This window comes from Amblyomma maculatum, chromosome 10 (assembly GCF_055883805.1).
Source record: "Amblyomma maculatum isolate TAMU_Amacu chromosome 10, ASM5588380v1, whole genome shotgun sequence".
NCBI lineage: Eukaryota > Metazoa > Arthropoda > Arachnida > Ixodida > Ixodidae > Amblyomma > Amblyomma maculatum.
In genome coordinates, this window is record NC_139353.1 from 29891456 (window position 1) to 29908006 (window position 16551).

The 16551-nt window shown below is 46.5% G+C and overlaps 1 protein-coding gene across 2 annotated transcripts in view; it reads right to left on the reverse strand.

Annotated features, from left to right (window-relative positions):
• The window catches only part of Atg2 (Autophagy-related 2), an 83584-nt gene that overhangs the window by 2535 nt on the left and 64498 nt on the right, over positions 1–16551 (reverse strand). For both annotated transcript variants that reach the window (XM_084582358.1, XM_084582357.1), the window contains exons 31-43: positions 14982–15189; positions 14003–14063; positions 11775–11958; positions 9541–9708; positions 9010–9114; positions 6179–6284; positions 5167–5323; positions 4599–4668; positions 3583–3665; positions 2714–2835; positions 1888–2042; positions 1291–1437; positions 702–981 (exon numbers count right to left, since the gene is read on the reverse strand). In XM_084582358.1, coding sequence (XP_084438484.1) covers positions 702–981; positions 1291–1437; positions 1888–2042; positions 2714–2835; positions 3583–3665; positions 4599–4668; positions 5167–5323; positions 6179–6284; positions 9010–9114; positions 9541–9708; positions 11775–11958; positions 14003–14063; positions 14982–15189 — 1846 coding nt within the window. The remainder of the gene's footprint in view (positions 1–701; positions 982–1290; positions 1438–1887; positions 2043–2713; positions 2836–3582; positions 3666–4598; positions 4669–5166; positions 5324–6178; positions 6285–9009; positions 9115–9540; positions 9709–11774; positions 11959–14002; positions 14064–14981; positions 15190–16551) is intronic.

Sequence of the window (16551 nt, forward strand, 5' to 3'; positions counted from 1 at the left end):
TCGGCGTCACTATAATCTCCTGTCGTGCTGTAAGTGTTGCGATAAGTTTGCGCGGGCACGCGGCTTGCACATCGCCGGCGCCACAAGTGGCGAGCTGTGGCGGTGAAGCTGTAAGTCGATTTCCTCAGCCATAAGTCTATCTATTTTTATAAATGGCTTTCCAATGCTTCTGCACACTGTTGTTCGTTTTGATTATACAAATCTTTTCGTGACCCCATGAGATTCGTATCACTGAAGTTCTAGTATAGTTCATTTTTAGTCTCTCCATTTGAGCTCCATATTTACTGACTTATAATGTGAGCCTATTTCTCACTCTCAAGAGAAAAAAACGTTGCAACGCCTTCAATCATAATGGCCTCCAAGTTTTCACGTTTCGACAAAGAGACAAATCTTACCTGAAACACCAAACCTTTGTTGCAACCGTTCTAATGTCACGATGAAGCAAACAGCGCAACCACTTCGCTGGCAAATGCCTGTTCACCTTCGAAGCGAAAATCCACACCTTTTAATTAAGTTTACAGTTCAGCCCCTGCTGGTCCTGAATTCAGTTCACTGTAGGCCTTAGTGCCTCGCCCATCTCCATCCGGGCATGTTTACTTAAGAAAAGTCCCAAAATATGGACCCAAATTGCACAAAAAAAGCCGCACCTGGATGGAGGTTTAGGGGCCTATGCACTCTGGCAGAAAGCCACAGGCACTCACCAGCGGCTAGAGCTGCAGCTGTGGTTCCGGCAGCGGCTCCGGCCGGCTTTGGTGGCAGCCTTTGGCGCCACTTCTGGATCTCCTCACGCCGTGCGTCTGGCTGGATCTGGTTGCGCACGCCACCCAGCACGGTCGAGGTAGCCTCAGTGGCAACAATGATGCCAGCGGCCATAGTGGGCGGCAGCTGGCGCAGTAGGCCTCCCACTGCACCGCTCACTCCTTTCTGGCGGTGTTCCTGTGAGGCAGCTCTCACGAGCGTGCGCGCCGTGTCTTCGAGCCCCTGCACAACGTTGGCGTGCATGACAACATGGAAGGGGGCAACAGTTTGAAGCAGTCATGCCTAGAAGGGAAGCCGAGGCCATGACCGTTCATTCGTCACAAATATGGGCTTCACCACATCTGATTTGATAGGTGACCAGATTTAATCATTCTATTCATAACCACACACCCATTTATTAGTCAATGCAGTCCCTGTGCCACCCCATCGTGTACGCATGGTATCCATTATCACACTTTACGACACCACAAGGGGTTTGAGAACTACTGTATTAGAGCTGGAGTAAGCCTGTAAGACTGTTTGGGCACTGACCCCAGCAACCACTTGGTAGGCGTTGTTGACCCCTTCTCGGATGTCAACCGGTTGGGCATTGGGCAGGGCGCGGTGGTGTCGGTTCTGGACCTCCAGGTGGCGACCGGGGCCAGACGAAAGCATGTCGTACGCCAGCTCGGCCACGCCCTGCGCACAACAGGTCAGCAAAAGGTTGAAGGTCACCCAGAGAATGATGTCATGGAAGTGGAGGAGTCACATTAGTGCCATTCAGCCGCAAGTGGTTCAAGCTGACTGTCACGAACAGTTGAGAGAAGGGAAGGGGACATGCCATTAGAGCAGCAGAGCGTAAGAAAGAAGATAAACCCTCACTACCACAAGTTTCTCATCTTTCAGCCTAGTACCTTTCTAAAGAGCAAGAAATCCAGTCCAAGAAGTTTGATGAATGTGAGGAACAAGCTTTGCAAAGCAAAGAAGGCTCTCCAATTTTGAAGGTTTATATTTTTGCTAAGGGAACAAAACAAAGCATGCTTCAGAGATGCAGTGACCACCTTGCACATTCTCCTTCCAACACTGTTCGGTGGAAGGAATGCACATGATTGCGTTGACAGAAGAGCAGCAAAAGACTCCGGTGCTAACCTGTACTGTCTGGACTAGCTTGTTGGTCAACTCGAGGCAAGCCATGGCAGTCGAGATGGAGAACGAGTTGGCACCCCGCTGCAGGCCCCGGACAATGCGTCCATCCCGTCGGTACTGCTCCACGGGCATCCACACCAGGTCCCTCAGGCCACTGACTGCGCACCGGATACATTGAGAGCATTGTTTGCAATCATCACTGGTGAAGTACATAAGATTATTAATGACAAGGTAACTTTGAAAGAAAGTGGGGCATGCGAACCACCGCTTTTGTGCGTCTAAAGCCCTCGTTTCTTCCCTGGAAATAAAAATAATCAAAGAAAACGCAGCTCGCTTGGTCACGAGATTTACCATGCCATGGCTGCTAGACAAGCTGTCAGTTTTGCAATGGACAATAATGAAAACTATCAATCAAAGGGCTTAGTTTGCTGGTTTACCATTTGTCCACGTATCGTCAGGTGTGTACAGAATGTGGTGTTTTTTTGGGTAATACAGTGAAGCCCACTTAAAATGGCCACAGTAACAAATGCTCGCATGACTAACAAGGGCAGAGTACCATCGAAATATGTACAAGAGCTCTGCACCCCAGAAAAATGGACTACAGTGTCCAACGGAAATCCAACGCCCGTTTCAGATGGTAGCACTAAGGACACCGCGGCCGCTCTTTCGCAGAGGCAAGAGTGATCTCTGCAGAAGCCCAAACAAGTGAGCCGTGCCTGTCCTCATTGCAGATGTCCCCGCATGTTGAAACAAACAACTGAATGGCAAGGGATGTAGCACAGTAGGTTTGTTTGCAGCATCAAAGTAAGCTGATGGAGACATAACTCACATAGCTGGACGAATGAGTGCATGGGGCCCACTCCTCCGAGCACGCTGGGCACCTGGTTCTTCTTGATGTCGTTGAGCCACTCGTTGAGTGCAAACGTCAGCAGTTTCTCAATGCCCAGGATCCTATAGGCAAGTCAGGACCGACAAGTTGTAAAGAATGCACGCTGCAATGTGGCTGTGGCCAACAGCATGACACCGGATGCAGCAGCTCAAAAGAAATGAACACTGCAAAAGTTACATATTACAACACGTCTACATTACAATAAATCTGCAATGCAGTACAGGAAACTTGCACGCTTTTGTCATCAGATCCTTGCCAAATGTTTCTTTTACCCACAGATAAACAAAATTGAACTGCAGATTGATACCGGCGGCAACGCAGAGTGCGGTATTGGCGCTCACCAAATACAAATCACGCTGCGCAGGAATGAACACGAGACTGCTTTTAAGGGTTTGGCTGGTGGGGTATCAATATTTAAGCAATGAATTCGTAATAGGGGCATCAGCTGCACCATTATCTCCCGTAGGCTTATGACCTACTACTTACGGCGACGACAGCTGCCTAGAAGAGAGGGCTAGCTAATTTATTTACTCAATCATAAAAGAAATTTTCTTGCCACTGGACATACTAATGATAATTCACAAAGTTTCAGTTTTTCATTCTACTTGGGAGCGATAAAAATGTGGTCTGAGTCATGAGAAGCAGTCATGGACGGGCAGACACGCTGACCTCCAGACATGGATGTTAAAGTGCAATTACCTACACTTCCTAGAAATATAATCCACCTCAGGGGATATCCTTCGATACTTCAAGCTAAATGTTGTTAAATATCTCTACAGCAAACAGACTGATGATGAGGCAGTACTTACCCCTGCCTTGACTGGAGCTTCTTCAGGGTGATTTCCAGACAGTTCAGCTGACCTAAACCCATGAGCAAGCCAGCCACTGCACCCTGCATTACAAAAGCCAACATGTGTCCAGAAAGGGAGAGAGAATAGAAAAACACTTTGGAACAAGAAACATAATCTTAGCATCATCATGCTTCATTGAAAAACTAGTTCAAAAGGCAACAGCACATGTGATTGTACAGGGTAGTGGCTTAAACCATAAAGCCTGCTTATCAGCAAATATGTATCGACCATGCCTCAAGTTAATGACTGCTACTTAATTACCTAGTGTGCCCAATTACAATAGCCAATTCATGCCTGAATTGGCTCGATGAAACTTGATGAAACTGATCTGTCTGTGACTTCCACTTCTATTGGCGCTTTGCAAATTCCTTAATCAAATCTGACATAACTGCCAGCACCATTATGCTTTTACTGGCAAGGATATCGAGTCTGCACCAAGCAAGCAGCAAAGGTAGGCACATTTTTCTTGTAACACAGCGTCAGTAGCATGCAGTTCATCATCATCAATGTCATCGTAACTCCTTAAAGTATATTCGGACTGCAGGTCAAAAGCCCCTCTTGCTGATCTCAACAGGCCCTGTCCAGAATGCCAGCCGCAACCATCCCCTATCCCTTCAAATTTTCCCTTTTCGCGAGTTTAGCTAGCTTATCATAGTGTTGTGTCGTGAAGCAATTATCATTAATCTGTGCTTAATCCCACCCACCGTGCTCCCTTTTCCCTCTTAATCCTTTTCCAGTGCAGACACCTCAGCACACATAACTCCTGTCAACAGTACGCCATCAAATGCACTCAAGATTCTGAACACAGTTTTGGTTCGAACAGGCCTCTCAAACAACTTCAGACATCCCTACCATAGAACGGGGCCTGGAAATGCCCCTCCACCAAGAGATACAAGGCTGACAAGGATGCCCAATGAATTCATCAACTGCTTGCTAGCTGGACGCACTGAGGGAACCAAGCGGCTAGCCCTCACCTGCTCCATGACGACCCTCTTCCCATGGTAGTCGATCCGAATGGGGACGTCCGGTGTGAATGCAAATGACCTGCACAGCAAATAACAGTGGCAGTTCTGCAACAAATCAAGAAATCGGTCACAAATGCAGCCAAGAGAACCAAAGTTGACAGCACGAAGTTCCAACTCCATGGGTACTAGAATCACCGCTCAATAAGGGCCAGTCTTGTAGAGTTATTTACGTGTTCGCACAAGACCGCACAGTGAGGACACCGAGACCATTCCCATTTTTAAAAAGCAGCACAGAAGAAGTTTCACCCTGTAGGATGCATGATGAATGCATGTTCCCAGTTTCAAGCCAATCCAATCCAACTCAATCCAATCCAGAAGGCATAATATTAGCACAGTGTACTCAACATTACTAATGACAAACATTTATGTAGTGATCAATATGGGCCACTAAGTGGCAATTCAAAATGCTACCTTGCAGAAGAAACCTTGAAACGAATTTATGATCTTTTCGCAGCCGCTACATGTGAGCAGGCCATCACAAAAATAAGCTTCGACATTCAAAGTTTGTTTCACTCGCCTTATGTAGAGTGGTGCCGAGCCTGAACTGGAAGTGGAACCTGCTGGCGAGGAGATGCGCTCAGTGGGAGTGGAGTCATCACTAACAAAGGCCACATGTCGACCAGAGTCGACTGACGTTCGGCTGGCGGGCACACTAGCCCCTGCCTGCCTGTCATCTGGAGAGATAACAAGGAATTATAAGTAACAAGGAGAGATGAGTAACTCATCACTGCATCAGTCTGGTTTGGTTTGGTTTGTAGGGTTGAACGTCCCAAAGCGACTCAGGCTATGAGAGACACCGTAGTGGAGGGCTCCGGAGTAATTTCGACCACCTGGGGTTCTCTAATGTGCACTGACGTTGCACAGCACACGGGTGCCTTGCTTTGTGCCTCCATCAAAAAGCGGATGCCGCAGCTGCCGGACTACCTCAAAGTTATAAAGTAGAAAAATGATGAGGCCTCAACTGTTTCTTCATTTATCATTCTTTTCTTTTTCTTTTTTTTTTTTTTACGGCAAAGCTGTTAGTGGCTCATTATTGTTGAGAGTAGCAGCGTCTTTGGCACAACACACCACATAATTGATCATAAATTGGTTGTCACGACATGATCGTGACATCACCAGCAGCAAGCAGCTGCCTGAATGCACTTTGCCAAGATCTTGGTGGAGTTGCTTTGTTGTAACGCGAATGACAAAAGCACAAATAGCAAAGGCAACAGGCGTCTAAGCTGATCAAATGCGTTAATGAGAGAGCATACTTTTAGACGCATTTTATTTTTTACGTTTGGACAACTTTCATGATTTCTTATCAATGGGTCACGTGGCACATGGGCCAGGTGATCGTTTACAGGGGGTCACGTGACGTTGCTATGTCTTGGCGTCACTGCAGACGGACAATGACTGCAAGATCTCAATAACAGCCATTACTGTAGAACTTCGTGCAGAATGGTGTTTGAATATAATACAAATGCCCAAATTTTCAAACGCAAGAATCATGCCTCGGTTTCCCCCTCTCTCATTCTTTCCTTCCTCACCTCTTGGCGCTGCGAACTCTGGAGATTCGGATGGTGGCGAGGACGGAGAGACTGGTGGATTTGAGCACAGATTTGTGAAGAAGTTGATCAGGAACAGAACAGCATCCTGTAAGCAGGCAGAGAGAGAGAGACTTCAGAAAGCTCAGAGAGGCGCTTTAGAAAGTTTAGAAAACACGATAAACCAAAGCGACCTGAAATGAGAAAAGCTGTTTCCCAAGAGACCGGGGCGGCTGTTCAAGGCATTATACAGCCACTGTTCTGTACACCGCTCTACCGTACAGCGGTGTAGTGGCAGTCCAAGAATGTAGCGAAAGAAAGTGTCTGCAGCTCCCTCTGACCACGGCTCTACCAGCAATTGAATCTGTGGCCAAAAAAAAAAATGCTCGCAGAAGCCAACCCAGCAGTCGCTGTAGTAGCAGATATCAGCACATTATATAGATGAGAGAAAAAAAATTAAAATTTAGCCACAAGTGGTAGCTGCACCACTTGCATTAATGCTGGCAATGAACAGCATTGGGACACAAATGGCACGCTCAGCTACAGCAATTCGATTTGACAACAAACCGTAGGCATTTGCAACAAGGCAAAAGTGCTTACGAAGCTGCTTTCGAGAGATCACCTCTAAAAAGTTAAATGATGCGCATACTAACGGCAACAGCAGCAAATCAGTACGTCACTAAAGTCCAGATCTGCCAGGCAGGTGGCGCTGCAGTCGGCCAAAGATGGCAACTGTAAGAAGGATTCTGTCTATGGTCAGCCTGGTCGCAACGACAAGTTTCCTCGTGATGTTTCATTGAGGATCAGCACCTTATTTTACGTCAACAGTGCATAAGTCTGTGAGAAACAAAGAACTGATGACAAAGTGGGGATCATCGCCCTGTGTCTGCAAACATACATTTAGCAAGAGGACCCTGCCTCCACTTGCCGGTAATCCAATCTAATTTCTAGGTGTGGAATAAATGAAGTACAATTTACCAATGGGTTCAATCCGCATACCTCCTTCTGGCGATTTATCTTGACATGCCGCATAACTTTTTTTCTTGACCCCCTGGCTCTAACTTTCTCAAATGCACTCGTCTCTCACCTAACTGATCTCTTTGTTTTGATGCCTCATTTTGCGGACTATGAAACACGCGTGTTTGAAATAAACAAACACTGACAAGGAAATACAAAACAAAGAAAGCGAAAAGCATAATACTTTAACTTTAACTGTAGCTTTATAGCGTTACGATGACATAATTCTGCGAGCATTACAGTTGCATTGTGGCCACAATTAATGTGACCACAATTATCGCCCTAGTCATTCAATATAAAGGATATGAACCTGTAATGCACCCAGTCGTTAACTAGAAGAAAGAGGACTTCCCCTGAAAATCTCACTAACACACAACCATCACAACTCAAAGTGGTCTTCCGAAACAGCAGTTTTCGCACCCTGAACTGCTTTCTCTGCAGGCTGCTAGCAGTGGGAAAGGAATGGAACGAAACCTTCCAGACTTTCCGTCCAGACTTTTGTGCGTCATTGACGCACAAAAAGCAGTGCTGCCAAGCTTTCTTTTTGGCACTGACAACAATGTCTGAATGCATGCAACGACGAAGCATGCGCAAAGGATCTAACAAACAGTTTCGAGAACTGCTGAGACTTCTTAGACTTGTTTGTGGCAGTGCCGCAGCGTGGCGTCAATTCCGTAAAAATTTCCAATACTATATGAAAGGCTCAGTTCAGTTCAGGCGTTCAGTCGTGTCCGACTCTTCGTGACCCTATGGACCATGTCACGCCACGCTTTCCGGTCTCTCACTATCTTCTTAACATCACATAACTTTATCTGCAATGCCTCGAGGATGCCATCTAACCATCGCGTTCGCTGCCTACCCCTTCTCCGGCGACCCTCAACTTTTCCCAACATCAAATCTTTCTCCAGCGACTCCTCTCTTCTCATCAGATGACCAAAGTAGCTGCGCTTTAACTTTAGAATTTGACCCTCCAATGAGCAGTCAGGGTTTATGGTCGACAATATCGACTGATTTGATCTTCTGGCAGTCCAAGGAACTCTCAAGAGTCTTCGCCAGCACAATTCAAACGCGTCAATTCTTCGGCGGTCAGCCTTTTTCACAGTCCAACTCTCGCATCCATACATCACAACTGCAAAGACCATAGCACGAGTTATACGGATCTTGGTTGGCAGACTAATGTCTCTGCTCTTTACTAGGCGGTCAAGGCTAACCATTGCTCTCTTTCCCAAAAGCAGACGTCTCCTAATTTCATGGCTGCAGTCTCCTTCTGAGGTAATCTTGGCGCCCAAGAACAGAAAATCTGTCACAGCTTCCACTTCTTGTCCATTGATGCTCCAGGACTTGATAGGGCAAGACGCCATGATCTTTGTCTTTTTAATGTTCAGTTTAAGCCCAAACTTCTCACTCTCTTCTTGTACGCGCATCAGAAGTCTCTTGAGGTCCACTTCACTTTCTGCCATTAAAGTGGTATCATCCGCATATCTAAGGTTGTTGATACGTTTTCCAGCAATCTTCACTCCAGCTGAAGACTCGTCCAGACCGGCCTTCCTCATGATGCACTCTGCATATAGGTTAAATAGGCAGGGCGACAGGCTAAAAGCTCATAATGTGGATGCACATCCCAATGGCACACATGACCGCGAAACGCAAACACACTCAGGCATGTCAGGAGCAAAAATATGTATCTCTGCCACTTGTCTCATTAGTTAAATGCAACACCCAACCGCCCATCCCTTCCTTCCCCCTTTCCAAAAATGACACCCGAATAGTATTATGCTGCTCAGTTATTCCCCACATTGGTGAACCCGCATAATTACCTGGTCAGCGTTGATCTTCAGTGGCTTGAGTGAAACTCGCAATTTGCACTCCTGGACTTCGGGAGACTTGATGTCGGGCCGGATGCGCACGCACTTGATGCTGACCTGCAGCATGTGGGCATGGTTTCGTCTATTCATGACCGTACCAATACAAGCACATGGCTGCTAAGTGAAGCAAAATCCACTCCTGTTAGTATTATTAGGACCTTGTTTTGTACTCACATTCGTTACCTGCACCTAATACTACCCAAGTACCTGCACTTTATTACTACAGCCAAACTGTTCTCTGTTCTCTCATGCAACGCTGCGCTATCATTTTCTCGATGCATATCTCCAGCTCACCCTCAAAAGATCTCTTCCAAGGCCCGTGTATGTTACTCTGCAGCCTTTAGACGTGGATTATTTACATTTGATAGGCAATAGCTCGATTACCCATGACTGCAAAGAAGACTACATTTTCTCATGATCTTCTCAACTTTGTCATCACCAATATCTATTCACCCTGCTCATCGAATGTCTAGCACAGCATACCATGTTGGCGTGTGACTGGCGTGGCTTGGTCTCCGAGGCATACTGGTAGAGGAATTTGTTGATCCTAGACGAGGCCAGCCGGTCTCGGATCTCCACGTCCTGAATCAAGAGCACCTGACGCGATGCGTGGTACGTGTCTTCCGGGTACACCTCGTGCTGGAACCGAATCTGCACACACAGACCACAACATCCCAGTTCCAAGCACCGGATAAAAATATAGGTCTTTACGCTAGACAGGAAACAAAGCCATGTTTGGTTACTCAAAGTTCCTTGACGCGCAGAAATCCTCCTTTATTTCGTGCTGTGTAATTCGAAACGAAGAAATGCTCTCATACAGTTGACTGTGGGTAATTTTGTGCAATTTGAAATGAAAGGAGACCTACATTTTGTTTGAGCTACAGTGAGCTCAAGTTAATGACGGCCTTGTTATGCAGTATACACGATGCTCATGGGACCAAGGAGCCAGTTTGAATATAAATCAGACTAGTGCTATAACAGTTTAAAAAAACGAGAGCTGACTGCACGTGGTCAAATACAGTAGCCAATGGCTGACAACGGCTGGATTCACTTTAGGGGAAGGATGGGTCAGGTTGCAACATGCAACACTGCAATTAACCTACAGTGAATTCTCAATAATTTGGTTTGGCTCATTCAAAACTGTGGATAATCCAAAGAATTTTATGCAATCCGGTAATTTCTCATGTGAAATTGGCCAGATAATTTGAAGGCCTGTGCCAGCCCAAGATTTGTAGTGGTATGAGAGAATGTCGGGTTGCAATTTCGCCGCAAACAAATCAAGCGACGGCCCCTTGAGAGCCACAAAGTGGTGCTGCAAAGCGATCCTAATTTTAAGCAGTGTTGCAGAAAGTCGACACTGTTTCAAAAAACAGACTATTCGAAATTTTGTAACTGTAATTGCAATTTTGTAAATTGTGTAATACCCCAATCAAGCGTGCAAGTTAAAGCGCACTTATGGGGAGTGCACATCACAGCTCGGACACTTTACGCTACTCAGTGCTAACGAAAAAGCGGAGTGCACTCGCACTAGCACTCGAAGATACGAAACTGGCAAATATAAAAACATATTTGAAAAAGAAATTGGAACATCCAAGCATAAGGTTCAGAATACTGCTCTTTAATGCAGTAAAACACAAAAAATGCCTAAAATTTAACACCGGGCCATGATTCGGAGATCGCACATCAACATACGCCATGAAGAACAACAACCGTCACCTAACTGGAAATGGCGTCGACGCAGTGGCACACCGCGCTTTTGTTTTGGAAGTTGAGTACACGGTTACATCACGTTTTTGCTATGTGATATTTTGCCAGTCGCTATTATAAAACGATTCTTTAAATTAAAATATATACAAACCACGTAAAATCAGCTTGTATGCATATATCACTACATTTTGTGACGAAGAAATTTCTGCCGGCGAGACTGCACTCGGCCCTCAAGGTCTGTTTTGCAAACGCACTCCAATGTGAGTGTGCACTTTGGCAAGTGCACTCCATTTAGCAGCTGTAGAGTGCATTTTTCGTAAGTTACACTCACCGTAAGTGCCCTTTATTTTGCGCGCTTGAAAGGAGTATAAGATAGCTCTGCTCGAGAGGCGGACAGAATGCGCCCCAAGACTGAGCCTGCTTCTGGCAGTATGCATGAGGCTCTACGCATCATGCCAATCGGCTACACTATGCGGAATTTATATTATGTGCCGTTTGTCCGGCTCATTTGTGCTGGTGGTTGGCTCCCCTGGACAAGCTATAAGTAGCATGAGAGTAACATCCTGATAATATTCTCATGAAAAAAAAATGTCAGGATGTGCACGGACTGCAGAATCTAAAAGAAACTACACACAGCTATGCAATCTGCCTCAAACGATTCCGGACATGCTAGAATGCAGAAAGGCGGACTGGAGTATTATTTCGCTTTTGGCTCCTGCCGAGATTGTTGCCCGTTTCTTATTTCAAGAAGCGCGCGTGCTGCGATACCATCTTGCGGGAAACTACAAAATGAGCGAGACTATGGTATCAAGCGGGGATTTAGCGCAGCATGTTGTGGCAATAAGGTTTTTCGCCTGGGCTCAACTCTTTTGTTGCATTGAGTTAATGCAAAGCCCCCATTAATTCAGACGTTTCCCACGGTCCCAGTGACTTCGAATTAAATAGGTTTTACTGAACTGCCCTGCACTACCTGATGCACATTACCTTGTTCATGAGCATGTTGTTCATACCTTGTTCATATGGAGCTCCATGAGCATGTCCTCCCGCCTGCCGGGGCCGCCCCCGCGCAGTTTTCGGTGGCGAGGTGTCTGTGGCGGTGACTGAGGCTGGAAATGCAGTATGTCACCAGCCAAGCAGCCACCCTTACAGAAGCTCACGTTGCCAGTCATGGGTTCCAGGATCACATTTGCATACCTGCAAAACCAGTGGGGCCACCACTCGCGTAAAACAAAATACACAAAAGCCACCCAAACCCAGCAGCGTTTGAAAAAGTCTGTCCTCTAGCCATGAATATGCTTTTCCCTTGAACTGCCGTTACAGTGGCACAGTTGGCATAGTCTGACCACTGAGCACAAGGTCACGAAATTGAATCTGGCCATGGCGGCCATGTTTCGACAGCGGTGCAATGACCATGTGGCGTGCAACGTCAGTATGCAAGTGCACTCTGAAGAACCCCTGGTTGTCGAAATTATTCCAGAGCCCTCCGTTAAAGCACCCCTGTTTCCCCTTTTAATGCGTTATCAATTTAGGGGTGTGAGAATATTTGAAATTTGGAGTAAGAATCAAATATATGTTAGTTGATTTGTATTCGTAATCGAAAAAGTGATATTCGAAATTTTTGAATATTCGGAAAGTGAAGCATCCTCAAAAACAGGAGGCGGCCATTTTGTGAAGAGGGCGTTCCCAAAAGTGAGCGCGAACCGAAACACTCAACGAAACCAAGAGAGAAACATAGTTCTCATTAAGGTTTCATCTAAAATCCAGACTACAATCATGCAGCTGCTTATGAGATAAAATTATGGTGATGCATGTGAACTCTCAGTGAAGATGGAGGGAATCCTCCTCCACTTCTCGGAGATAGGAAGAGGAAGAAAGGGAAGAGGGGGAGGCAAGAAGGAAACCGCAGTCTCGAGTCAAGGAATGGGAAGAGCGGAGATGGGTCTGTGAATACCTCATTTCATCAAACTGATGTTCGCTAACAGTAAGACAGGTACTGCCATCTTTCCTGTCCTCGTGTAAAACATGCAGCTGACACTGGAAATTGTATTTAAATCTCACATCTGGGGCGCAATCACCAACACACTGGATGATTGTTTGGTTTGGCTTATGGGGTTTAACGTCCCAAAGCGACTCGGGCTATGAGAAACGCCGTAGTGGAAGGCTCCGGAAATTTCGTCCACCTCTGGTTCTTTAATGCACTGACATTTGTAGAGTACGTGCGGCAACTTGACCGCAAGTTCGCGGCCATGGGCAGGAATGTCCTATTTGTCGTCGACAACTGCCCGGCACATGGCAACATCCCACATCTCCAGGCCATCAGGATGGTAGATGGTATTTTTACCTCCAAACACCACTTCGATCTCACAGCCGATGGAACAAGGCATCATTCACCACACTAGGAAGATTTATCGGTACCACCTGCTCAAGCGCATGCTCCTTTGCTGCGACAATGGCAAGGAGTACTCCATCGACCTCCTCGGAGCCATATGCCTTATGGTGTACGCTTGGAAACAAGTGGAGCCCACATTGATCAGGCGGTGTTTTGAACACGCTGGTTTTTCCAGTGAAAGCACTGTTGATGCCGATGCAGACTACCCATGTACTACTACTCTTGACGAAGAAGGAGCAGAGTATTGCGACCGCATCAATGCGCTCTGCGCAGAGGATGAGTCCAACGCAGTCGGCTTCACCGAGTATATCAACATTAAGAGCGAAGAGCAGACTGGCTACTCTGACTTGGAGAGTGAGATCACTGCTGGTACGAACATGCGCAATGACAGCGACGATAGCGACGACGACACCGACGAGCCTCCCCGAGCACCTGCTCTTGGTGAAGTTATCGGATCGCTGAACGTTATCCGCAGTTTTGTTGAGTGCCGCGGTGGAAGTTCAGAGATGTTTCGTCTATTTGACCAACTCGAGAACATGACCTTAGGAGCCGCAAACTACCGGACGCGGCAAACCAGCATCTCTGATTACTTTCAGTAGTAATTCAAAATATGCCGAATAAAGGTAACACGTTCCTGCAACGAATTTTTTTGCCTAAGTCTTATTTCTTGGTGTGTTCGGTTAATTCAAAAACCCGCTTAATTCGAAGATTTCTCGCGGTCCCGATGACTTCGAATTAACGAGGTTGTACTGTATATAGCATTTCCGATCAGTGATGTGATCCACACAGAAGGGCAAAATGGCACCTCTGAATCAGTTGGAGTGCCTGGAGCGCTTAGAAGAGACTCACCTGTCTGGTGGCTCGTCGTCATCCCAATCACCAGAGCTCCTTTCAGGAGACCTCAGTGCATCTGGAGGAGGAACAAAGCGAACGCAGAGAATGAAATTTCACCTTCTCGCTTCAAACCAAAAGAATGTCAAACTACGCACAGTTATCATTCACATCCCAAAACACATTTTGCGGAACACAGACCACTGCCCATGAAAAGCACAGCGCATTGCACAATAACCGACGGGCTGTAGAATGATTCTCTTAGCTAAACCGCGGAATCCTCGCAGTTCAAATTTGGCAAAGAAATGGCATTTTATTGTATTTTTTAATACCAAATTTGCTTCGGGTGCTTGCCTGATTTGATCGGAAGAAGACTGATGTTCCCATCGTATGCGGCGGTGGCGATGTAAAACAAGGCGCTGCCCGACCACTAACACCAGAGGCGCCATCTTGTACTGTTTCCCCAGACTTTGTTACACCACAACGAGAGGTGACGGAAGGTTGTTGCACCAGATGGTGCCACCAGTGTTAGCATTGGGGCAGTGGTTTCTTTTGCTTTGCAGCCGCCGCATACGGTAAGAATATTTGGCTGCTTCTGATTGAAATACCCCAAACAAATTTCGTATTAAACAATACTAATGACAAAATGTCCTTTTCATGCGAAATTTGAACTGTGAGGATTCAGCGGTTTAGCTGCCAGAAACATTCTACAGTTTGCCAATAACTGTGCAACGCGCTGTGCAGGGTCCATATTCAGAGTTTGCGTCATTATCGAAAGTGTCGCCATATTCTTTACCTCGAGCCATTTGATTGGTGGAAACACTGGAATCAGAATTTCCACCAATCACATGACTCGAGGTCAGGGAGATGGCGACACTTTCGATAATGACGATAGGTAGAGGAAATTTGGTTGGAACTTCAACAGCATCAGTGCATTCAGTTCGCAGGTGTCTATTGTGCACGGTGCACGAAGAGAAATGAGCAGAGGGCAGCTCACTGGGTGTGATGGAGCTCTCAAAGTCACAGCCGCCGTACATGTACCACACGAGCGTCATCTCCTGCAGTGTGTACTTCTGCACCGCCTCTGGAAAGCTGCGCGGAGCTCGCAGCTGATCAGTGTTGCGGGCCGCCGCGGAGAAGTAGTTCTCCCGCAGCTCAATTGGCTCTGTGACAAGCACACGGATCTGGGGCTCCCCGCTGCGAGGCTGCGAGTAAAGAAAAAAAAGAGAGGAAAGGAATAGTTGCAAATCACACCTCGCTAGGTACATGTACGTTATAGAAGATGCATGCTTCGAGGTGTGTGCCTCCTAGAATGTGAGCGCTTAAAAGGGTCCACACAATACGGGGCAAACATTTTCCCGACATGCTACAGCCACTCACTCAAGGCTTTTACATCCTAAAAGAGAAACGGATAACACAGTTAAAGACTCTTGCGGGAGTCGGGGTCGAAAGCCAACGGAGATGAGTAGAGGACGAGGAGCAAAGATGAGCCAAGCAGACAGTAGGAAGTGCAGACACGAAGCAGAGGCTTGAAATGAAGACAAGCAGCACAGCGTAGTCCTCTTTGATGCACAGGATCTACATCAGATACGTCTTTAAACGCACAATGCGCAGAATCGCTTCAAAATACACAAAGATAATTGTTTGATTGAGATTCGATTATTCTGTATTAGGCAAGATTCAATTCGGTATGAATATGATTTAACTGAAGGCATGCAGAAAGAGCCATTGACCTGCAATGGATGCAAGTGGGCTGATGACTGCGATGATGACGAAACTAATTAAGACCGAGTTCAATTAAATTCAGCTGGATTCAGTTTAGAGTGATGTATTACAGTGTACGGGCCAAATGCACTGGTGCAGCAACTAAAGGGGCCTTCTGACACCAGTCAAGCACAAGGTATTTATTCTTTGTGCGCAAAGTATGGGACACTGCAATGCCTGAACGACCAAAGAGACTGCTGGCATCGTAACACAGCTGAACCCTGCAATTACGAAAAATATAAGTACAAATTACTCCACGGAATGAAATATTTTTAATGCGCTTCGATTTGTCGGCAACCAGTTCAAACGCGAGTGGCCATATCACCATCAACCTCGCTGCTGCTGTTGGTGTAAGGCAGGTCACACGTTTGTTGAACTGGTTAAGCAGCCGGAAGAGAACGAGGGAAGCCTGCAGGATCTACCGTATTTACTCGAATGTAACGCGACCGCGAATGTAACGTGAGGAGCAACTTTCCATACTGCCCAATGGAAAAAATAAAACCATGAATGTAACGAGAGATAAGCGCTTGAAAAATTACCTTTAATAGCCAAATAGACATTATGGCCATTGCAGTCTAATCAAAAACGCCCATTCGTCGTCGGCGCCGGAGGCTGAGTTCTCGGAAACCCAGTCTTTCTTTTCACTCTCGTCCTCCCAGACGATTCAGAAGCCTTTGTGGTCAGGCCCACATTTGAAAATCAACTCCTGCTACATCCGCCACCCACGTAAGGTAGATTAGTAACATCTAGCCGTTGAGCAGAATTTCTGATTGCTTCTGCTATCACAGTAGCTTTTTTGAGGC